The 19,407-nt window shown below is 42.2% G+C and overlaps 1 protein-coding gene across 2 annotated transcripts in view; it reads right to left on the bottom strand.

Annotated features, from left to right (window-relative positions):
* Positions 1–19,407, bottom strand: part of DHRSX (dehydrogenase/reductase X-linked) — a 255,325-nt gene that overhangs the window by 195,415 nt on the left and 40,503 nt on the right. The window contains exon 2 of one of the 2 annotated variants that reach the window (XM_019485425.2): positions 7,942–8,049. The exons of the other annotated variant lie outside the window; for it this stretch is intronic. Within the exon in view, the coding sequence (XP_019340970.1) occupies positions 7,942–8,049 (108 nt within the window). The remainder of the gene's footprint in view (positions 1–7,941; positions 8,050–19,407) is intronic. 2 annotated transcript variants of the gene reach the window in all.

Raw genomic sequence — 19,407 nt, 5'->3', positions numbered from 1 at the left:
AATTGCTCCACACGAAACCCCTTAAGAAAGTACATGTTAGCTTAGGTACCTTGCTGCACTTCATTCCAAACTTTAAGTAGCATTGTTCCCATTAAGAAATATCTGTTCTTGGCCAGGCGCAGAGTCACAACATTCTTTAACTGCAGGCAAAAACAATTGGTTTCATGAAGGAAGATGGCTCACTATGTACATAAAAGCAGCTGCATACATGCCACTTCATTATTTCATATGGCAAGAGATAAAGCAGCTTGCCTATAAATTCCTCCAAGTGTGCTGGCCTACAACTAGTCTGTGTAGATTGGATGAGCTTTTGAATTACATAAGTACAAACCAATCAAGTTCTTCATTTGATTTGTACAATTCAAAATTCTGTAATAATTTAACCATATATTCATTTTCATCTAGTTTTCTCAGAATGCTTCAGAAATATTAATGAAATAAGCCTCCCATGCTGCTGAAAAATGAGTGAACACTATTATACACTGAGGCACAGTGAAGGGTAGGTACATTATACATAATCCAGATTAAGTGATCAGAAATCAAACCACCCCATAACTGTACAGAATTTGGGGTACATAGACCAGACTAAAAGTGGCAGAACCTGGTCTAAAATAGTCCTGGATCAATGTGCATTCAAACTGATTTGAATTAGGTTAATCCATTGCATTAAACTTCTGCACTATATCCCCCATTAAATCATGTTAGGTCACTATCCACCAGCATCCCAGGCACCTTTGAAGCTCCTCACAAGCCCTCCCTCACAGGGAGGTGCACTACTACTCAACCTGTGCTCATTTGCTCCAAGCAAGTGCCCAGCGAGTCCCACCCCCAAGCTCTCCCAGAGATGAACCAGGAAAACCTGGGTCCCCCAGATCCACCTCCTGTCTAAGGCCAGCTATCAGCTACAGCCAGCAATGAGGTGAGGAGGGCATTTCTGCCACATGAACCTGGTAGCTAATCAGGGGTAGCCCAGCCACTGGCTGTGCTCAGCAGTCTCCAGCAGCCCAAGGAGCCCACTGGGAAGCATGCAGAAGTGTTTCCAACCTTCAGGCCTTGGCTAGTATAGGCAGCTTGCAAAGGGTGAACATTTGTTCTGTTTGCTCCTGAACTAACCGTGATCACTTACAGAAAACCACGTAAGTTAAATTAATTCTACCGCGAGCTTTTTTAATATTTATACTTAGTCAAAGTTACTTGCCCAATATCCCTAAGCAAGATCTCGGACAAAACCAAGAATAGAACCCCAAGCTTCCAACCTTTAGTCTCCGCTTATTTATGAAAATCGGAGAGTTCTTTTTAATCAGAGAAAACTAGGATCCCTGTTTATGATGTACATCTGCGTTTAAGATTTCCACTTAAAAGATTTTGCATATGCACTATAGTATAATATCAGATGTTCACCACTACCTTATTTTGCAGGTACTTTTTTAAAAACTACTCAAATAACATTGTAATTATTATGGTCTATATACAGGAAGCATGAAAGTTACCATTCATCAGGAACATTTGGAAGAATCATTTGCGCTATATATTGAATGAAGGAAATAAACAAGGTACAGTATATAATTTTAAAACAATACAAAGAATGTTTTTGAGGCATCCATTGTACACAGAAATTCCAGGAGGAATAGTACTGTCATTCTGAGTTACCCCACAATGACAGAAGAATATGGTTTTACCTGTAAACAAAGAATTGTCTTCAAGAGAAGCCAAAGGCAGAAAAAATACAGAAAAACGGTAAATGATTTGAAAGACTGCATGTGTACAAAAGAAGAGGAGGCTTATAATGGAACTTTTTGTAGCCTTCACTATAATGCAACTGGCATAGGAAAATATTAAAAGTGAGAGGTAATTTCAAGGTAAATCTGGACTGAATTTTTCAATCCTCATATTAAAAATATAAATTTCTTGCCCACCTTGAAAACCTGATAATATTCATGTGCTGCTTGAATAACTCTGTAGTCATTCAATCCTAGGAAAATATGCCTAAAAGTTAGAAAGAAAAAGGCTTTCCTGAACAAATTAGAGCTGAAACATCTCCCATCCAGCTAAGGAGATGGAGACTATTAAGTACACACAAACACACACACATATATAGTATATACATATTCTGTAATTGAAATGAAATAAAACTGCCTTTAAAAATGAAAATCTGCACTTTTCAAATAGGGTGTAATTATCCATTAAAAGTCACCTTTGTGCTACTAACATTCTGTACTACACTGGGCTGACTTCGAGCATCAAAAGTTCAACTTAAAAACTTGAAGTAAATCAGAATGGAAAGGCATGTTGTCTTGGTTGCTGAACCAAGTTTAAACATACTGGGCCTGTCAATGAACTGTAAATTGAGGTTACAGATGTGTAATTTAAGTGGGTGTGTGTGTACATATGTATGTATGTACAAATGCATATACGTTCATGAAACTGACTTGCTTTCAAATTTACAGAACACTGTGATATTATGGGCCTGATCCTCCACTGTCTTGCACTTTGTTTTCACATCTGTGCACAGTGTCCACTGTGTGTAAAATGCTGCCAAGTCATGTGGCTGAATCTAAGTTACTGACATCTGCAAAGGACTTTGACAATCTTCATTAAAATGTACTATACAAAGTACTATTTTTATAATAAATGTTATCTCATAGCTTATTTCTCAAAGAATAATACAGAATATAATCTCTAGGCTTGAGTACTCAATTCCATGAATAATCCTACCAATTTCCATGGGATAAAATATACTACAAACTGTGGCTAATGTTATCGCAAGCTGACCCAAAGTCCTCATGAGATTGACAAAACAAATCAATTCTGTAAGATTTAGTTGATCTTTTTAAATTTAGGAATTTTTAAATTTCAGCAGGTTTAAATATTTGGCATGTGCCTTCCCGTTCATTCAATAGGTAGATAAGCTAGAAAGATGGAGGTACATCAATTCCAAACCATGTAACTTTAAAACCTCATAGTTTTAAAATTAATTAAACCATTTTTCTTCAGTTGGCAACTGTTGGAAAGCTTACTGAGATGTAACAATTAAGCAAAGTTTGAACATGGTTTCACTGTACCAGTACATCAAGAGTATATACAATTGCCTAACAATTCTAATTTGAGTTTTACTTAATATATTATTAGCCAAGATATAATTTACATCAAACAAATCCTATCATTTAGAATCTTTCAACCCTAACTTCGTCTCATAATTTTTAATGCCCAGTTGTAGCTTTGTTAGAAAACAATTTTCTTTTGCAAGCATTATTCATTTCAAGAAGAGATCATATTTAGAATAGGAGTATATTCCATGAAGAGATAATATTTAGAATAGAAGTGAGTACTTACAAGGTTCATATATACAAAGAGAGAAAAAAAGGTGTCTTGAAGTAAGCCAGGCTTACAAAAAAGTTGTTTTGTATCTCCCTTCTAGTAGCAGGACCATATGGATAAATTTTATAAGCCCTTACATGGTTGTCATATTACATTCAAATTTGAAATGAGGCAGAGAGTTAGGCCCTGAGACTAATTTCTTCCAACAGAAGTAATTGGGATTTTTGCAATTTATCTCTTATTAAGGGCCATAAGATATAGGATTTCTGTTCTAGACAGCAGGAACTGTAGGTAAGGAAAAAAATCCTACATCAACAATGGGAGAGAATCAAAATCTTTTCTGTAGTCACAGATTTGTTGTGGTTAAAGTCTAATCACTGGGTGTGAGCTTTAATATTCATTAGCCTATTTTAATGTGCACTGAAGTGTCACAAAAAAACATTCTTTTTAGCTAATGTGCATTAAAATAGGCTAATGTGTATTTTTCTAGTACCTTACAATGGAGATACTAGATTTAATGCGCATTACCTGAAGTGCATTAATGGACGTGTAGATGCACCCATTAAGGCTAAGTACAGAGGTTCAAAAAACCCAAGGCAGAAGCGATCTGATTTTTGTGCTTTAAGTGCCCTAACATTAGGTCAGGAAGGAACAGAACAGATGCTGGCCTTTGGGAGAGGAGGGCACACAGAGTGCCTGCGCTGGTCAGGCCAGGAGGGTGGAGGCACTGCTGGAAAATGCCAAGCCGAGCTCAGCCAGCAGGCTTTCCTCCCCTGCTGCTCTGTCAGCCACAGGAATCTATCAGCTGGAGCTAGGGTAGGGGGTGGTAAGAGGCAAAATCCTGGCATCCAAGTCCCCATGCCTGCACCCCCATATGACAGAGCAGCAAGGGGAGGGGGGAGGCTATACCCCTGCAACTGGCACAGGGGAAGTACCTAGTCCCCCACCACCACCACTGCCATGCAGGGAGCCAATGCAGGGACACAGATGTCATGGTTTTTACACATGCAGAGCTACAGAAGCTCCCTTCTCCACCTCCTCTCCATCTACAGCAACCAGCTCGGAGCAGCCAAGTACACCCAAATTCCTGAATGCCACACTATGAGGAGGTTAGCATGGGGGGGGGGGGGGAGCCTCAAAGTATCCTGAGAAGCCAGAGGACTGTGAACTAAGGTGATTTGCTATAGGATTTGAGACAGAAGTTCAATAGACCAGTTTAACCTAAACTGATTATATCTGATACTACAGCTATCCAGGTCAAATTTAAACTGAATTCCACCATTTTGAAACTGGTCTTTGTGCACTGAACTTTTGTACTGTTATAGGTTTAGACTGCTTTCCAATCACGTATACTGGTATATACGTCATTTCTGTCCCTAGCCTAAGTGCTCTACTGTCAATGGTCTGATGAGAAATCCTGGTCTTATTTAAGATCATGACAAAAAAAAATATCTCAGTACCTTCACTGGGGCCAAGATTTCCTACAGCTCCTTTCTCAGTATCCACAAAATGAAAGCACTCACTTAGTCTAGGGATAGAAGTTAGACATAAACCAGTTTAAGTCATCAGAACCTGGTTTCAACTTATAACAAAACAGAAGCTCAGTACACATAAACCAGTTTCAAATGGGCTGAAACTGGTTTAAAATAAACCTGATTGAATGTAGTATCAGACTTAACTGATTTGGGTCAAACTAGTTTATGAAACCTCTGTCCCAGACACCTTCCTGGTTTAAGTTAATTCAGAGTCCCCCAGTATCCCAGCATGCTTTCCAGCCCTGGGCTTGGCTGTGCTTTCTGCTCCAGCAAAGAAGGGTTGGGGGGGTGGGGGCAGAGAAGACAGCCCCCCAAGTACAGAGCTGCCCTGCTGCTAAATTTACTCCTGGCTGTGACTGTGGACTATAAATCCCAGAGGTACCTCAAAGGAGGAAGAGAAAGTGATAAGTAGCCATGCAGAGTCCTGCTACTGTGATGCTGGACTGCAAATCCCATAGACCTTGGGGGTAGCAGGAAGAGGAATTGACAGAGAGCTGTGCTTTACTGCCCCCTGACTTCTGGCCTGAGCCACTGCAGGAATGTGCCTGCATTTCCCAAATCAATGGTAAATATGTGTCCACATGTTTCTCAGTTTAATTTCTGTAGCTTAAACTAACCTACAAAAACTGAACTGATTCAGCCTCATGTTTTTTGACTGTCTGTACTTAGCCTTAATGAAAAGGTAGAGTTGCCATTTTAATTAAACACTGTGAAGAACATAGGCAAGAAATTGATATAGGAGTGTTGTTTAGATCTCCTGGTTATGAGAAACAAGAGAAGAGAAAATGACAAAATGCATACACTACTTCCTCCTTTCTGCAGAGACCACAAGGGGTCACAATGAATGCTGAGAAACACCTTGTGGTTTTAAATATCCAGGTTTGTCTTCTGAGCTGACAGCTCTGTTTGCTTTGAGGTTTGTTTTCTCCTCTTTTCTGTTTAGGTTCCTATATTGTTTCCAACATATAAGACCCAGTCATCAACAGCCAATAGCTTTCTTCGAACCAGCCACACACATTTCTGACAGAAGCCAAATGGCAACTTGTATCTGAATCTGGGGCTGCCCACACACATTTAAGAAGGGTAGGGGGAAGTTAGATCCTGCTAAAAATGGCCACCTGATCTAACTTAGTTTGCCCAAGTGCACACCTTACACTTAGATCCCTAGTTAGGTAAATCTAAGTACTAAGTGTACAGAAGTTCAAGAAGGTTAGCTCAGTCTAAAGATCAAAAGGTTAACCTTCTCAAGAAGGTTAGATCGATCACCCTACCTCCAGACAAATAATCCCTCTCATGGACCAGTCCCCCCATCTAGCCCATCAAACTCCCACCCTGCAAGTTACACCTAGTGCCAATTTTATCAGCATTCACCGATGCCAGGAGCTGAGAAAGTAAGTTAGGGTGGCGGGAGGCGTGGGTGAGATGAGGGGGATGTTTGCTGGGGGCGGGGGGGGGCCGTTTGTGGGTGGGGAGGGCTAAAAATAGCCCCTGGTCTCAGGGATTGGGGGAGAGAACCTCCCCATCCCCCAAGCTTTCCTACAGACCCTGCCAGCCCCCCTGATCCCAGCAAGCCTGCCGACCTCAGCAATACTCCTGAGGACCCTACCTGCCCTCCAGATCCCTCCCCCCCACAATTCCTCCCATGGTCTCTGCCAGCCCCTCAATCCCCCTGAACCCTTCTATGGACCATGCCTCCCTCCCCTCCCCCCCAAGCACCCCCAGGGCCTCCAGAGCCTGCTTGTCATCTTGATCACCCCAGCCCCCTTCCCCCCCCCACTAACTCCCCTGCCATCCCAATTTACCTTAGATTGGGTGGCTATTATTAACTCAGTCTAACCTCCCCAAATGTCTGTATGCAGCCTAGATGTCACCCAGGGACAGAGCCCCTCATCCCCCCTGTAAATATGTTGCTTATCAGTAGGGCCCTACTGAATTCACAGCAGCAGTGGGATGCACTGGAGTTCCTTTAATCTTTCAGGTTCCAGCAGGTGCTGCTCCACCACAGATTCATAGGTTGTAAGGCTAGAAGGGACCTCAGAAAATTGAGTCCATCCTCCTACACCAAGCAGGAAAGACAACTAGGGTCAGGTGACCCCAGCTAGGTGACCATCCAGGGTCCTCTTGAAGATTTCTAGGGTAGGCGATTGCACCACCTCTGGAGGGAGCTTATTCCACAGTCTGGGCACCCTAACTGTGAAGAAGGTTTTCCTAACGTTGAGTCTAAAATGGTCTTCTAGGAGTTTGTGGCCATTACTCCTGGTTTTCTCCAAGGGTGCTCTGGTGAACAGTTGTTCACCGAGCCCTTAATGTACTCCCCTAATGTAGTGATAAGCTGCTACCAAAAAAGCTCCCTCTCAACCTTCTCTGAAAAGGCTGAAGAGTCCCAGATTGGTGGAGGAGCCCCACTTGTGGCTCAGTTCTGATAGGCAGGGAAGCAAAAGCACCAATCATTGGTGGGGAACACGCAGGGGAACCTGCAAGATTATAATGAGCCACAACAGAGCCCACTTCCACCATGAATTCAGTAGGGCCCTACTCATCACAGACTATCACCAAACATCACAGGGACTCTTAGAATGGCCAGGCCTGACTTGTCAGAGTAACTGCTGATTCTACCAATTGAGTAAGCCTCTTCCCTCTAGTGGAAATCCAGGCAAGTACATTCTCAGTGCTTAGGCCAGGGTTCAGCTCTAGTAATTTACTCCACTGAAAACAGCAAGTACTCCCTCCAATCTCTACATTAAATTCTATAAATTGATTTTTTTTTTTAAAGTCTTAAAATTTTCCCTCTTAAGGCAGAGGGGACAACATTAACATGTTTTAGTTTCCACTGTATCCAAAGCAAAATGAAATTTTTCCTTGAGCAAATTTTTCTATGAGAAGATTCCAGGAACATTTCTTAAAATGATTGCAATATAAACTGTAAGACAAATATTTAGAGGTACTAAGCACTAGCAACTCTCTTTAAAAAGGTTTGCAGGATTTTTTTTGCAGGTAGTCAATTACTGCTGAATATATATTTCTTTAACATTAAGATTTAGTCTCTGAAATATAGTGTACATTTATATTAACAAAATAATGACAGTACCTATTATAACATGCATATCAAGTCTTGCCAAATGCTTCGCTGTATGATAACCAATTCCTCCAGAACCTCCAGTCACTATAGCAACTTTTCCATGTTGTAAAGGGAAAACTATGTGAAGAGAAAGAAATAATTATGGTTAATCCACAGTAGCAATATGGTTAAGGATTTAAGATACATTTTTATAGAAATCCATTTAATGGACCACTCAGCTTTGGCCAACGAACAAGATGAAAGCAGTCTGGCACACAATAAAAAATAAAACTGTTACCATTATTAACTATGCTAGGATTTTCCAATATTAATATTTCACAAAAGATTGAAATTGATGACATGCAAACGATAAATCTCCAACTATAAAATTTATGACAGCATTTTGTTACCCAACAATAATCTGTCCTTAAAAAATTCACCTCAGCAATGTCTATTGTCTAAAAAACATCATGGCAACTGTTACAATTCAATTTATGGGCTGTTTATTTCATCAAACCTGCATACCAGGAAAAGCTTTAAAGATAAGAATTTTTCAATTAGCAGCATGATATCCTGCAGACTCTTTGGATGACAGGAGGAAACACTCTGGTTTTGCTTCACTAATCACAGAGGGAAAATAAATAGCAAATGCAAATATCCTGAGTCAAGTCAAGTTCCCAAAACCTCTTCTCCATTTTCCATTGAGTACAGAAGAAATATATAACCTCCCAGAAAAAAAAAAATTAAGTTATTTTCATTGCACATTTTCTTCATATGAGAAACATTATGCAACTGTTTGCTCACATGAGTAATCAAAGGGACTCCTATATGTGGGTGAAAATTGCACAAGTTAGCCTTGTATGAAATGTCTCTATCTATAAAGGAGAGAATTCAGCCAAATAAGAAGGAGAGTTAAAGTCACTACTTGTTCAGATAAAATGTTTTGGGCAGATATAAATTACAGAAAGTTTAAAATAAAATCAGAGAGTGATTTAGGGCATGGGCCGGAAACTTTTCATGCCATGGGTTGGAACAACATGGCTCAACTCTGATGCAGGCCAGGTGGTTTTGGATATGCATCATCAGTGGGAGGTTTGCCTGCACCTGTGTCAGGGTCAGAAAGGTGAGAGCTGCACGGGTGCTCCCTAGCTGAGGTGCAAGCACAGTTTCTAGTCATAAGTGAGCTGCACTGGGCCCGGGAGATGGGAGCACCACCACCTCCACCCCTCCTTTTTTAGCTACAGTATGGACACAGATGAAAGCTGCCCAATCCTAGCTCAGTTTCCCAATAGCTGGAAGCTGCACTTGTTCTGCAATCACAGGGGAAGGGTGAAGAGAAGTAGCTGTGATGCAGGCACAACTTCCAGCTACCCAGTCTTAGCATGTGTGCAGGCAGAGACAAAGCCCTCCAGTTCTGCAGGCCATATGTAGGGGCTACACAAGCAGCTTCTGGTTCCTGGCCATATGTTGCCAACTCCTGACCTAGAGTGTGGGGAAGTTTCCATGCAATTCCAGTGTGGTTTTCATAATGTCAGTGCTAGATACTGTACAGGGTAAACCATTGAATATTTCAACCTATAGAAATACAATGTCTCTAGGCAATGGGGTAGATACCACCAACTAACTAAACCTCCAGAAAGGTGCAGGTCTTGATTTGTCCAATTTTTATGTTGCAAAAAAATAAATCCCCTAAAGTCTAGTAATAATAATCATCCCATATAATAATCATCCCATGTAATAAATCACAGAGGTGTAAGGCTGGAAGGGACCTGAAGAGTTTGTCTAGTCCAACTGGGGATCAAATTTAAGAGCATGGCGTTAATAGCACCACACTCTAACCAATAAAACTTGTGGTGCTACTAAAGGATTATTAAGTATCAATTTTATCACATTCTATTGGCACTCCAGCTTGTATGATGTTTCAGGCTAGATCAAAAAGCTAAACTAAACATTGTCTTGTTCAATATGTAGGTCTAGAAATTGTGGATGACAGTAGAAAGTCCTTCAGAGCAGCAACTAGAAGACATCATTGTAATGTCACACAGCTCTGACTGGGACTACCCTGAATCAATGAAAGATGTCTAAGAACAGCAATACAGAAAAAGGCACAGGAGAACAGATTAAAGTAACAAGAATGGATCCAGAACAAATGGGAGTTTGTGAAACAGGAAGAAAACAAGTACATGAATAGAAAGGTTCTTCACAAAGCAGCCTCCAGTATAGATTAAAGGGGCTGTGTTCTCTAATGTATTGCTCCAGTTTCACACCAGTGAATAAGTGACCTTGGGATTTTCTTTGGTGATGGAGTAGGAGACAGCACTTCAGTTTTTAAAATGTAGCACACATCAGATGCACCTAAAGCACAAAGTGCATGGTCCTTTTAAATACATAATAGTGTAGTTCATTCATTAGGAAACTATGTTGAAGACTATTTGCAATAGACAAATCGATCCCTACACTTTCCTATGATGAGAAATAATGGTAATCTGAAAAAAACCAAAACAATAGTGGGTGTGGGGCTAATGTCTCTGTTTTTTTCTATTTTATAAAGTGCCCATTCAGTATATTTAAGCATATTCTATTTTTCATTCATTCTCTGCTATTCTTTCCTACTTCAACTGCAGTGAAATTGGAAAGGAAATTCCTTAGGTGAGACTGTTTTCATTTTAACCCTAGTATAGTATTTTCTTCCTATTCTTCCTAAGCCTCAACTTCCTTTGTTTCACCTGGCGATCCCCCCTCCCCCTCCCCCCCCGCCTTGCTGCTGCAGTAGCAAGACTAGGGCGCAGTGAAACACCGATCAGCATGGCCCCTGTGGTGGGGGGGGGGCAGGGAGAGGATGTTATTCCCCCCTTCTAGCCCTACTGCCCCTGGGGGACCACAGTGGGATCTGACCACTCTGACCACCGCTGCCCCCTCTGTATCCATGCGTGTGGCAAGCTGTAGGATAAGTGCCCTCTGCCAGATGCCACAGGGAGGTGGGGAATAACCCCCCTCACTGCCCCCTCACCTAAGGGGCCTGCCAGCCAGCCTCTGGTTGTGCCCCTGCCCTGCCGCTGTAGCAGTGAGCAGACAGGGTCCTGATGGGGCAGCAGCCCCTGCCCTGGTGTCCAGGCAGCCTGAGCCTCTTCCTGGCAGGGGTCCACAAGCGGAGGTCAGTGCTGCCGCAGACTACACAGGGTGGGTGGTGGCACCACGGCTCAGAGGGGGCCATCATGGCCCCAGCACAACTGCGACCACTAGTCTGAGCCAGCAGGAGTGAGGATGGCTGGGGTGTGCAGACCCTGGCTGCAGTCACCCAGGGGCAGAGAGGGGGGGATAACCCACCTCCTTACCCCCCTGCTATGGCCCAGCCCTGTTGCTACAGCAGTGAGGGGTGAGTGCCCAGGGGACCCTGGCCCAGAACCATACCAGTGGGACAGGGAAGGGGGAATTAAACCCCTCCCTGGCCAGCTCATTCAGAGATAATGCCCGGACTGGCTTTGCCCCACCCCACCAACTGGAGCAGCCAGCAGAGGAGACATGCAGGTCTGCGCCAGTGAGGCAGGGGAATTGGGGGGCGGGGGAGGAAATAAACCTCTTCCCTGCCTCCTTCTCAGCACCAGGGCCAGGGCCACCCTTGCCTGTCCTTGCTCGGGCTGGGGAACAGAGGGGCAGGGGCAGCCCTGCTGGGTTGAAGTAGAGTGCCCAGCTCAGAGAGCATGCTGGGATGCTGGAGGACTCTGGTTTAAGTTAAACTAGGAAGGAGTCTGGGACAGACATTGCATCAACCAGTTTGAGCTCAATCAGTTCAGTTGGATACTACATTCAACCAGGTTTATCTCAAACCGGTTTTAGCCCTTTTGAAACTGGTTTATGTGCACCAAACCTGTTCTGTTACAGGTTTAAACCAGTTTCTGATCACTTAAACTGGTTTGTGTGTAATGTCTATCCCTAGCCTAAAACTGCTAGCACAAACCCACCCCCCCCCCAAAAAAAAACACAGAACAAAACTATTAAGCCTAGATGAAGTCAACCTCCACCTCTATCTAGCTACCTATCAAAAGAAAACAAGTAGCGTCTTCTCTCCAGTACAATTTTACATGCAGGAAGCTCTGTAAACAATCCAACCATCATAAAGCATGATCTTCATTTCCAAGAGAGACCCGGGTTTTAACTGGCCCCTCAGTGTAAGGAGACTTCTTTATTTTGTGCAACAATTTGATCTAGGTATAACTCAAAAATACAGAGCATCCTCCTAGACAGGTGGTACAGTATGCCAGGTTTTGCTACAAACATAGAGACTCTCTATGAAGGTGTCAGTACTTTGTAATGTAATATATTTATTTATTTATTTCAGTCACCTTTCTGCACCTAAATAGATGAGAGACATTCTTCTAGTTGTGAGCAATTCTATTGACTTAAAATATAACATTAAAGACTTTTATAGCTATAAAGAATTGGGAATGTCCCTGTAATATCTTAAACCTCTTCTGATGGATGAACTAGATCAAGTTGAAGGACCTGTCTGCACATTGAGTTATTCTAGAGTAAATATACTTATGATACTTGGAAATGGAATAAGCTAAAGCAGAAAAATAGCTGCTTATTCTGGAATGATTATACACACACAGAATTATTCCAGAAAAACTACTCTGTTTTAAATTCACAGGGGCTAGAAACAGACATTGCATTTGTTCAAAGAAGTTGTGCGTGTGTTTGTCCCAGAACAGAAAAGTCCCAGGCATGGATATACACATTGTCCTTCCAATCAGGGTATAGCAGTGCATTCAGCCACTTGCTGCTTTAAATCAAGCTCCAGCTTTGAAATGTTGATTGCATTTCTATTGCTCTTAAACAGCACTATTAACATTTTTGTGCAATCGATATTATAATATAAAAATAAAGTATCAGTTAGTTGCCTCATATGTTAGTCTCCTCTGGTAATACTTCAAAGTGTCTTGTTTGAGGGAAAAATGGTCAAAATAAAATGTTCAGGCTAAAATATTCAGGCATTCTAAATCCTAGGGGGAACAAAAAGCTTCCCCCTCATCTAAAAAAAGCAAGTCCCTCTGAAGATGCAAGGTCATAGCTGTCACACTGTCTTTAGATTACAGTTGGTTTGAAGCAAAAAGCTTTGACAAGTTTATTATGCAGCACAACAGTACCAAATACCCTCCAATACAAGGTCTTCATGCACCCTGCATATTAGCAATCACATATTAAACTATAAATCTTTTATTTACTTCATCTCCCTTAAATAATGATTAATACAGTAAATGATGAATCTCAGAAGTATTAGGATTTTGTTTTGTTTTTGGCCAAAGGAATAATTTATATGCAAATACTATGCCTGCAGGGAACCAACAAAGATATAAAAGAAAATAAGATATAGAAAGGTATAAGGAATATTTAGTTTGATGACAGAATGACAGGTATCAGCTTCAAACTCATTCCTGTCTGGCAACATTCAGTCTGAAAGGAAGGCAAATAGATAAGAGTTGTTGCCAATCACAATATAATGTGATGTGACACAGTACAGCACAATCAAGTTTTTCTAGTCGGGTAAAGGAAATGATATAGCGAGTTCAACCAAAGATAGATTATTTTACAGTTACTCTCAACCTTAAGCATTCAGAATCAATTTCCTCAATTTTTATTTACAAAGATATGCTAACAGTACAGAATACATAAACTTTTAAATGGTCTAGTATATGAAAATTAATAGGCGCTCTTATTCCAGATGGCTTCTGGGTAATTCTGTCTAAATTACAGTTCTTAAAAAAAAATAGCTAACACATGCTAATGCATTTGGCCTGTAGAATAAGGTCTAGCTTTATACAAGGGCTATAAACTGAGCCAAAGGTTATAAAAAAAACTGAGCCAAGAAACAAAATAATTATTCCAGAACACAGGAAAAGCACGTGTCCACTTTCCATAGGCAGGTGAAAAACATACCAGTCAACAGCCCCACCGTAGAGTGGTAAAAGTTTCAATTCCGACACATTTTTAAGATTTAAAACAGAAGTGTGTAGTCCTTATGATTATGAAGCTGACTTTTCAAAAGTGCACTGATGCATCATGGTCCTCTGATAACTGCACACAGATGGCTCCATTTCATTGCTCCTCCCCTACATTATTCGGAGTACAAAAATCGAGGCTAGAAATGCTAACAAAAAAATCAGCATGCTCTCCTAAACTTGGGAGCCAATCTTTTAAGTTGCTGACTCTTTGTTGTTACTGACCTCATTGACAGAGAAATAAATGTTGCCTAAAAGCTTACAAGCACTAAGCATGGGGAACTACCTATTCTGGGCTAATTGCCTGTGAGCTCTTCAAAACTGCCAATGAAAATAAAATAATAATAAAAAGAAGCAAATGCAACTCTCCTATTCCATAGCATTTGTGTGACACATCTTCTGTATATGTATTGGGAGAGGCAACATTCATAGCAGGGGTTTAAAACACGAAGACCAAAGTTACAAATTCCCAAGTTTTATCCCATTTTGCCATGCATGAGTAAAGTTAATTAGATCCAGATCCACAAAGTCATTTAAAACCACAACTTCAATAATCATTTTGGTTATAATCAATAGTTCCAGAAGAGAAAAAACTCCTTACTCGTTCTACTGGTGAAAAAGGTGCTGTTATAGAGACCTGTATTTGCATGGCCTATCTACTCAAAATTCCTTCAGTGAATCTTCAGAAAGAACCATAAATACACATCAATACAGGGAGAGTCAATGGAGGTAGGGGAGAGGGTTCTTATTTTACAGAGAAGTCATTTCCCAGCAATCCTGACCTTGCTCAAAGGTCCTCGGTACTCTTGGTTTCTCTCCTGAGGGAGAGAGAAAGAGACAGAGACAGAGAGAGAGAAACAGCAGCAGAACAAGGTGGACCCTTGTGAAAAATCTCCCTACTCAGAAGTTTATTGAAGTTGAATTGCAGAAATGAGCAAATCAGCTGCATCTCCAGGAAGAAGCAGAACAGCAGCCAGACATCCAGAACATTTGGCTTCTCACTGATCCAAACTAGGCATGTTTATACATGCACATTTACTGCACAGTAACCAAAACTACTGCTCAATACCTGAAATTACTGTACAGTACAGGCATGCTTCTACACATGAATGCCCCTACTGTGCAACAAATATGGTGACTTACCCCGACCTGAGTGTAAGTTTAATATCTGCATCATGCAGGTATCAAATTCACCCCTGATTAGTTACCACACAGTAACAGACATGTAGATGCATTACTGTGCACTAACCCAGGGGGCCTCCCTGCTGGGTCTGCCCAGGCACTCAAACTTTTGAAATTCAAGGCAACTGTAGCAGGGCTGGCAGTGAATGGCACTGTAGCACCCTCTTGTGTTCGCACAACTCCTGCCTCCTCCGGTTCTTCCCTCCTTGCCCGCCATGCTTTGACATTGTTTAAAAAAGGTCGGGAGGCTGCACTAGGCCCAGAGGGAATCCAGTCCATAGCCAAGTTACCCTCTGTCCAATCTGTTAGGGCTCTATTCAAATCTATTGATGCCTTCGGGCACCAAGTGCCTTAACAGCAGTGTGTTCATGGCCACCAACTGCCACTTTAGCCACATCTATGCCTCACATATGTTATGGGTTATCACCAGAATGAAGTGATTTAGTCGAACCAAATGTTCAGCCTGTCAGGCCTCAAATCTTTGTGGAAACTTCAGTCTTCCCAGGCTTGGTTCCTTTTATCTAGGTGGTCTCCTTGCCAAAGACCCAATATCTGGGAACCTCAGCTTACAGTCACCATCCCTCATAGGCAGAGGGAGAAAAAACTTATTTGGGGGGGCTGAGCATGTGTCTGTGCCCCCACCCAGCAGGTAAGTCTGGGGGAAAGGGCCATGTGGGGGACAAAGTGGGGCTGGGTCAGGGACAGGCCCTGCATAGCAGAGTCGGGGTATGGGACAGAGCCATGAGTGGCTTGTCTGGGGGTGCCTGGCACAGGAAGGAGGGGTTAGCTCCTGCCGCTTCATGCATGCTGGAAGGCATTGGGGGGTGTGCCCGGGATCTGTGTGGGGTGGGATGAGGCGGGCTGCCACTGCGGGTGGTGTCAGGCTCTTCCCAGAGGGGGGGTTGGACCATGCTGTGCTCAGGGTGGGCAACGGTGGTGCTGGGAGTAGGGGCTGGGGGGGCCATGGCAAATTTTGGGGTAGCTGCAGCCCCCCCCATAGCCCCCACTCCCAGCACTGCTGCCACCTGCCTCGAGTGCAGTGCAGTGCAGCACAGCACAGCCCAGCCCCTCGCCCCCCCGCCAGGAAGAGCCTGATGCTGCCCCGAACCCAGCCTGCAGCTGCAGCCTACCCCGCTCTACGCAGATCTCCCAGGGTGTGCGTAGAAGCCATGCCTCCCTCCCAGACAAACCACTCATGGCTCAGTCCCACACCCTGCCCCAGTTGTGCAAGGTCTGCCCCAGTCATGTTGGGCCTGTCCCAGTCCCTCGCTTACCACTGCCTGCATGCCCCTCTCCACCCCTGCTGCAGCTGCTGGAAGCCCACAGTCAGGCTGCCTTGTGGCCCTACCAGTACCCCGCCTTTGGGGGGGCTAAGCCTGCTTATCCCCTGCTTCCGCTGCCTATGTCAGCTCTGGTTTCCTGTTTTGGGCCCCTGACCCTCTTTTCATACTCTTGCCCAGGAGTAGGCAATTATTTTGGGTGGAGGACTGCTTACTGAGTTTTGGCAAGCCATCAAGGGCCACATGACAGGTAAAAAAAAAAAAAAAAAAGATATCACTTTAAACAGAATTCTTCTCTTGCTGTGGGTAAATGCCAAAGCCTGAGGTCACACCACTCCGCTCAAAGTGTTCTGGCTCCTGCAACAGTTCTCAAGAGGCCATGTTGTCTTTGCAGAGTTTGTTTCTGGCAAGGGTTGCCCTTCCTTCCATTGGTTTCCACTTCTTCTCTCCTGGGGTGCCACTTTATCTAAGTAAAGAGAGTCTCAGGCTCACACATGTGTTTGCCCTTAGGGCTAATAAGCCACTCAGTCCTCCCTGATTCTGCTTAGGTTTGTGGTCCATTGCCCTTATCTAGGCTGCTTATTTGCTTATGCAGCAGGCTAGTTGGCTGTATTTCTCCATCTTTAGTAACAAAAGCCTTTGGCTCCCTGTTATAGCAATCCTCAGAAAAAGCTAACCCTTACCTTTCACTTGTTTTTTGACTGTAGAAAAATAACAGAGCAATTCTTCCATTGTAAAGAATTCAGAAACACCACAGCAGGTTCCACACTATGGATTCCTATTTGTAATCTCTAGATTTATCTTCTGAACGGTGCATAGGTGTTTGTACATCTAACAATGGTAATATTGAACCCATACAAGCATCTTGCAACACCCTGGTTGAGAATCACTGAAATAGGATCTAGGGTAAACATTATCAGGGATCTCTGAGATCATGCAGAAAAGTGGGATAGAAGCAACTCATAAATAAGATTCTAATTAGGCTTTCTTTACCACCACCCATGAGGAGAAAAAGGGCAGTCTAAGATAGGAACTAAATGCATTTTTCCTATTGATCTCCTCTGAGACAATGGCAAAGGAAGCTTAGTGGAACAATCCGGTCACATACAGCCTAGTAAATCTTCTCAAATCTTGTATATGAAAATACAAGTCCAAGCTAGCTTTGACACTAAATTATTAAAATATTGAATTTGGCCATAACAAATATGCTATAAGGGAAAATGAAGAAACTCAGAAGTTATGAGGAAGCTGCATGCTCCTACATCCTTTACTCCCACCTTCAATCTCAGAACTTCTGGACAAGAACAGAATTCTAGCATCCATATTCCTTTAGCTGAGGCCTGCCTGAAAATAGGAGATTGAGCCATATATTTAGAAGTGCCAAAAATACCACAAACATCCAAAAAACAAATATCTCAACATGCTATCAAAACTTACTGAAAGCATTATGAAACTATAGGCAGAATTTAGTTTCCTGGTAGGCAAAGTTCTCACTGGCATCAAGACAAGTCTCCAGTAGTAAGGTTTAAACCCCCAGAGACAAATACAGCAGTGACACAGAAGAAATAAAAAGGCATGGTTTTATTCTCCCTGAGTGAAGTTAGTGCTTCTGGAAGTTAGGTACAGGGCAAGCAAGATGCAAAAAAAGCTTTCCTACTGCATTTCAGACTTCATCTCAAACATCCCTGTTCCAGCCAGTTTTGCCCGATAGGCCCAGGCCTTGAATACTAAGGTCGTTTCAGATATCAAGCAAAATGCTTTGACAAGCCCCTGGAAGGACCTTTGTACAGCACTTCCTGTTCATATTGTACCAGACATGCAGATTTTGCTGAATAGTGGGGTGACTTTATTATATGGATAAATGGTAACTAGCAACTCTAGGGAGACCCCAAAACTCCTTTCAGCTTTAAGTGAATTAAGGGATTTGTAGCCACACATACAAATTTCAAAAGCTTGTAGAGCACAAACGTTGCTGCAGTACCTCATTCCTAAGGAGTAAATATAACATTCAAAACACCTGAAGACCACAATATTAAATGAATTCCTGGAGATATTTCCAGTCATAGAGCCTGGCACAGGAAAGGCACTCTACAAAAACTAACGCTCAGCCTAGTGAAATAAGGACAAGGAGTAGGTGGTGTTGCTAAAGGTGTGAAAAAGTCTGGTAATTATCCAGTGTACACAAGAAATCAACACCCTGCATGCTACAGTTTTTTCAGAAATTTGCTGAAAAGGTGAAGAAAAAAACTCAATACTAACACCAGGAAGTATGCAGCCACTCCCAAATAGGCATTTATCATGCATTTACAGAACATTTTATTTCTCATGATGAGAAAATACAATCTCAAGTATAAAGAAAAAAAATATGAAAGCTTCATTTGCTTTTTATTCATTACTGTTCTTATCTTCCATTCTACCTTTTATTTTCATAGTGGAGCTCCCTTCACTGGGCCTCTTCCTCTTCTTCTTTCTTTCACAATTTCCAAAGCAGTTACACAGGTATACACAAGTGTACTTTTAGTACAATAAATCAAACTGTTGAATATATTGTAGTGAAGTTCCCTTCCATTTTTGTGAAGTGGGATAGTGCATTGCATATATTTGGAAGACATCATTTTATGTATAACTTCCCTCTGCTCTTCCAAGTAATGTCCTTTTGTAATTATGTTTCTTTCCCATTGTGAAATAGCAGCTGAAAAAGGAGGAGGTCTTAAAATATATACCTAAAGGTGTTTGAAACGACTCTGAATTATGTATTCTCTCTAAATTTGGGTTTTTACATCCTGTGAAAATTTTCCAGATGTGGAAATCAAGCCACAGAATGATTAAATAATTCGCCTATGATCACAGAAGAAATTTGTGGCAAAAGCAAGGAGTGTCAACTTGCTACCTATAATTTAGCACCATCACTATCACAAATTAAAACTGTATTGGACAAAACACTACAATTTATACTTTAGGGTAGAGGTTCCCACACTTTTTCTTATTGTGTACCTCCTTCCAGATTTACCAGCTGCCTGCATACCCCTACCAGC

The sequence above is a fragment of the Alligator mississippiensis genome, chromosome 1 (assembly GCF_030867095.1).
Source record: "Alligator mississippiensis isolate rAllMis1 chromosome 1, rAllMis1, whole genome shotgun sequence".
NCBI classification, from domain to species: domain Eukaryota; kingdom Metazoa; phylum Chordata; order Crocodylia; family Alligatoridae; genus Alligator; species Alligator mississippiensis.
The sequence above is the reverse complement of the archived record's forward strand: the minus strand, read 5'-3'. Positions and strand labels throughout refer to the sequence as shown.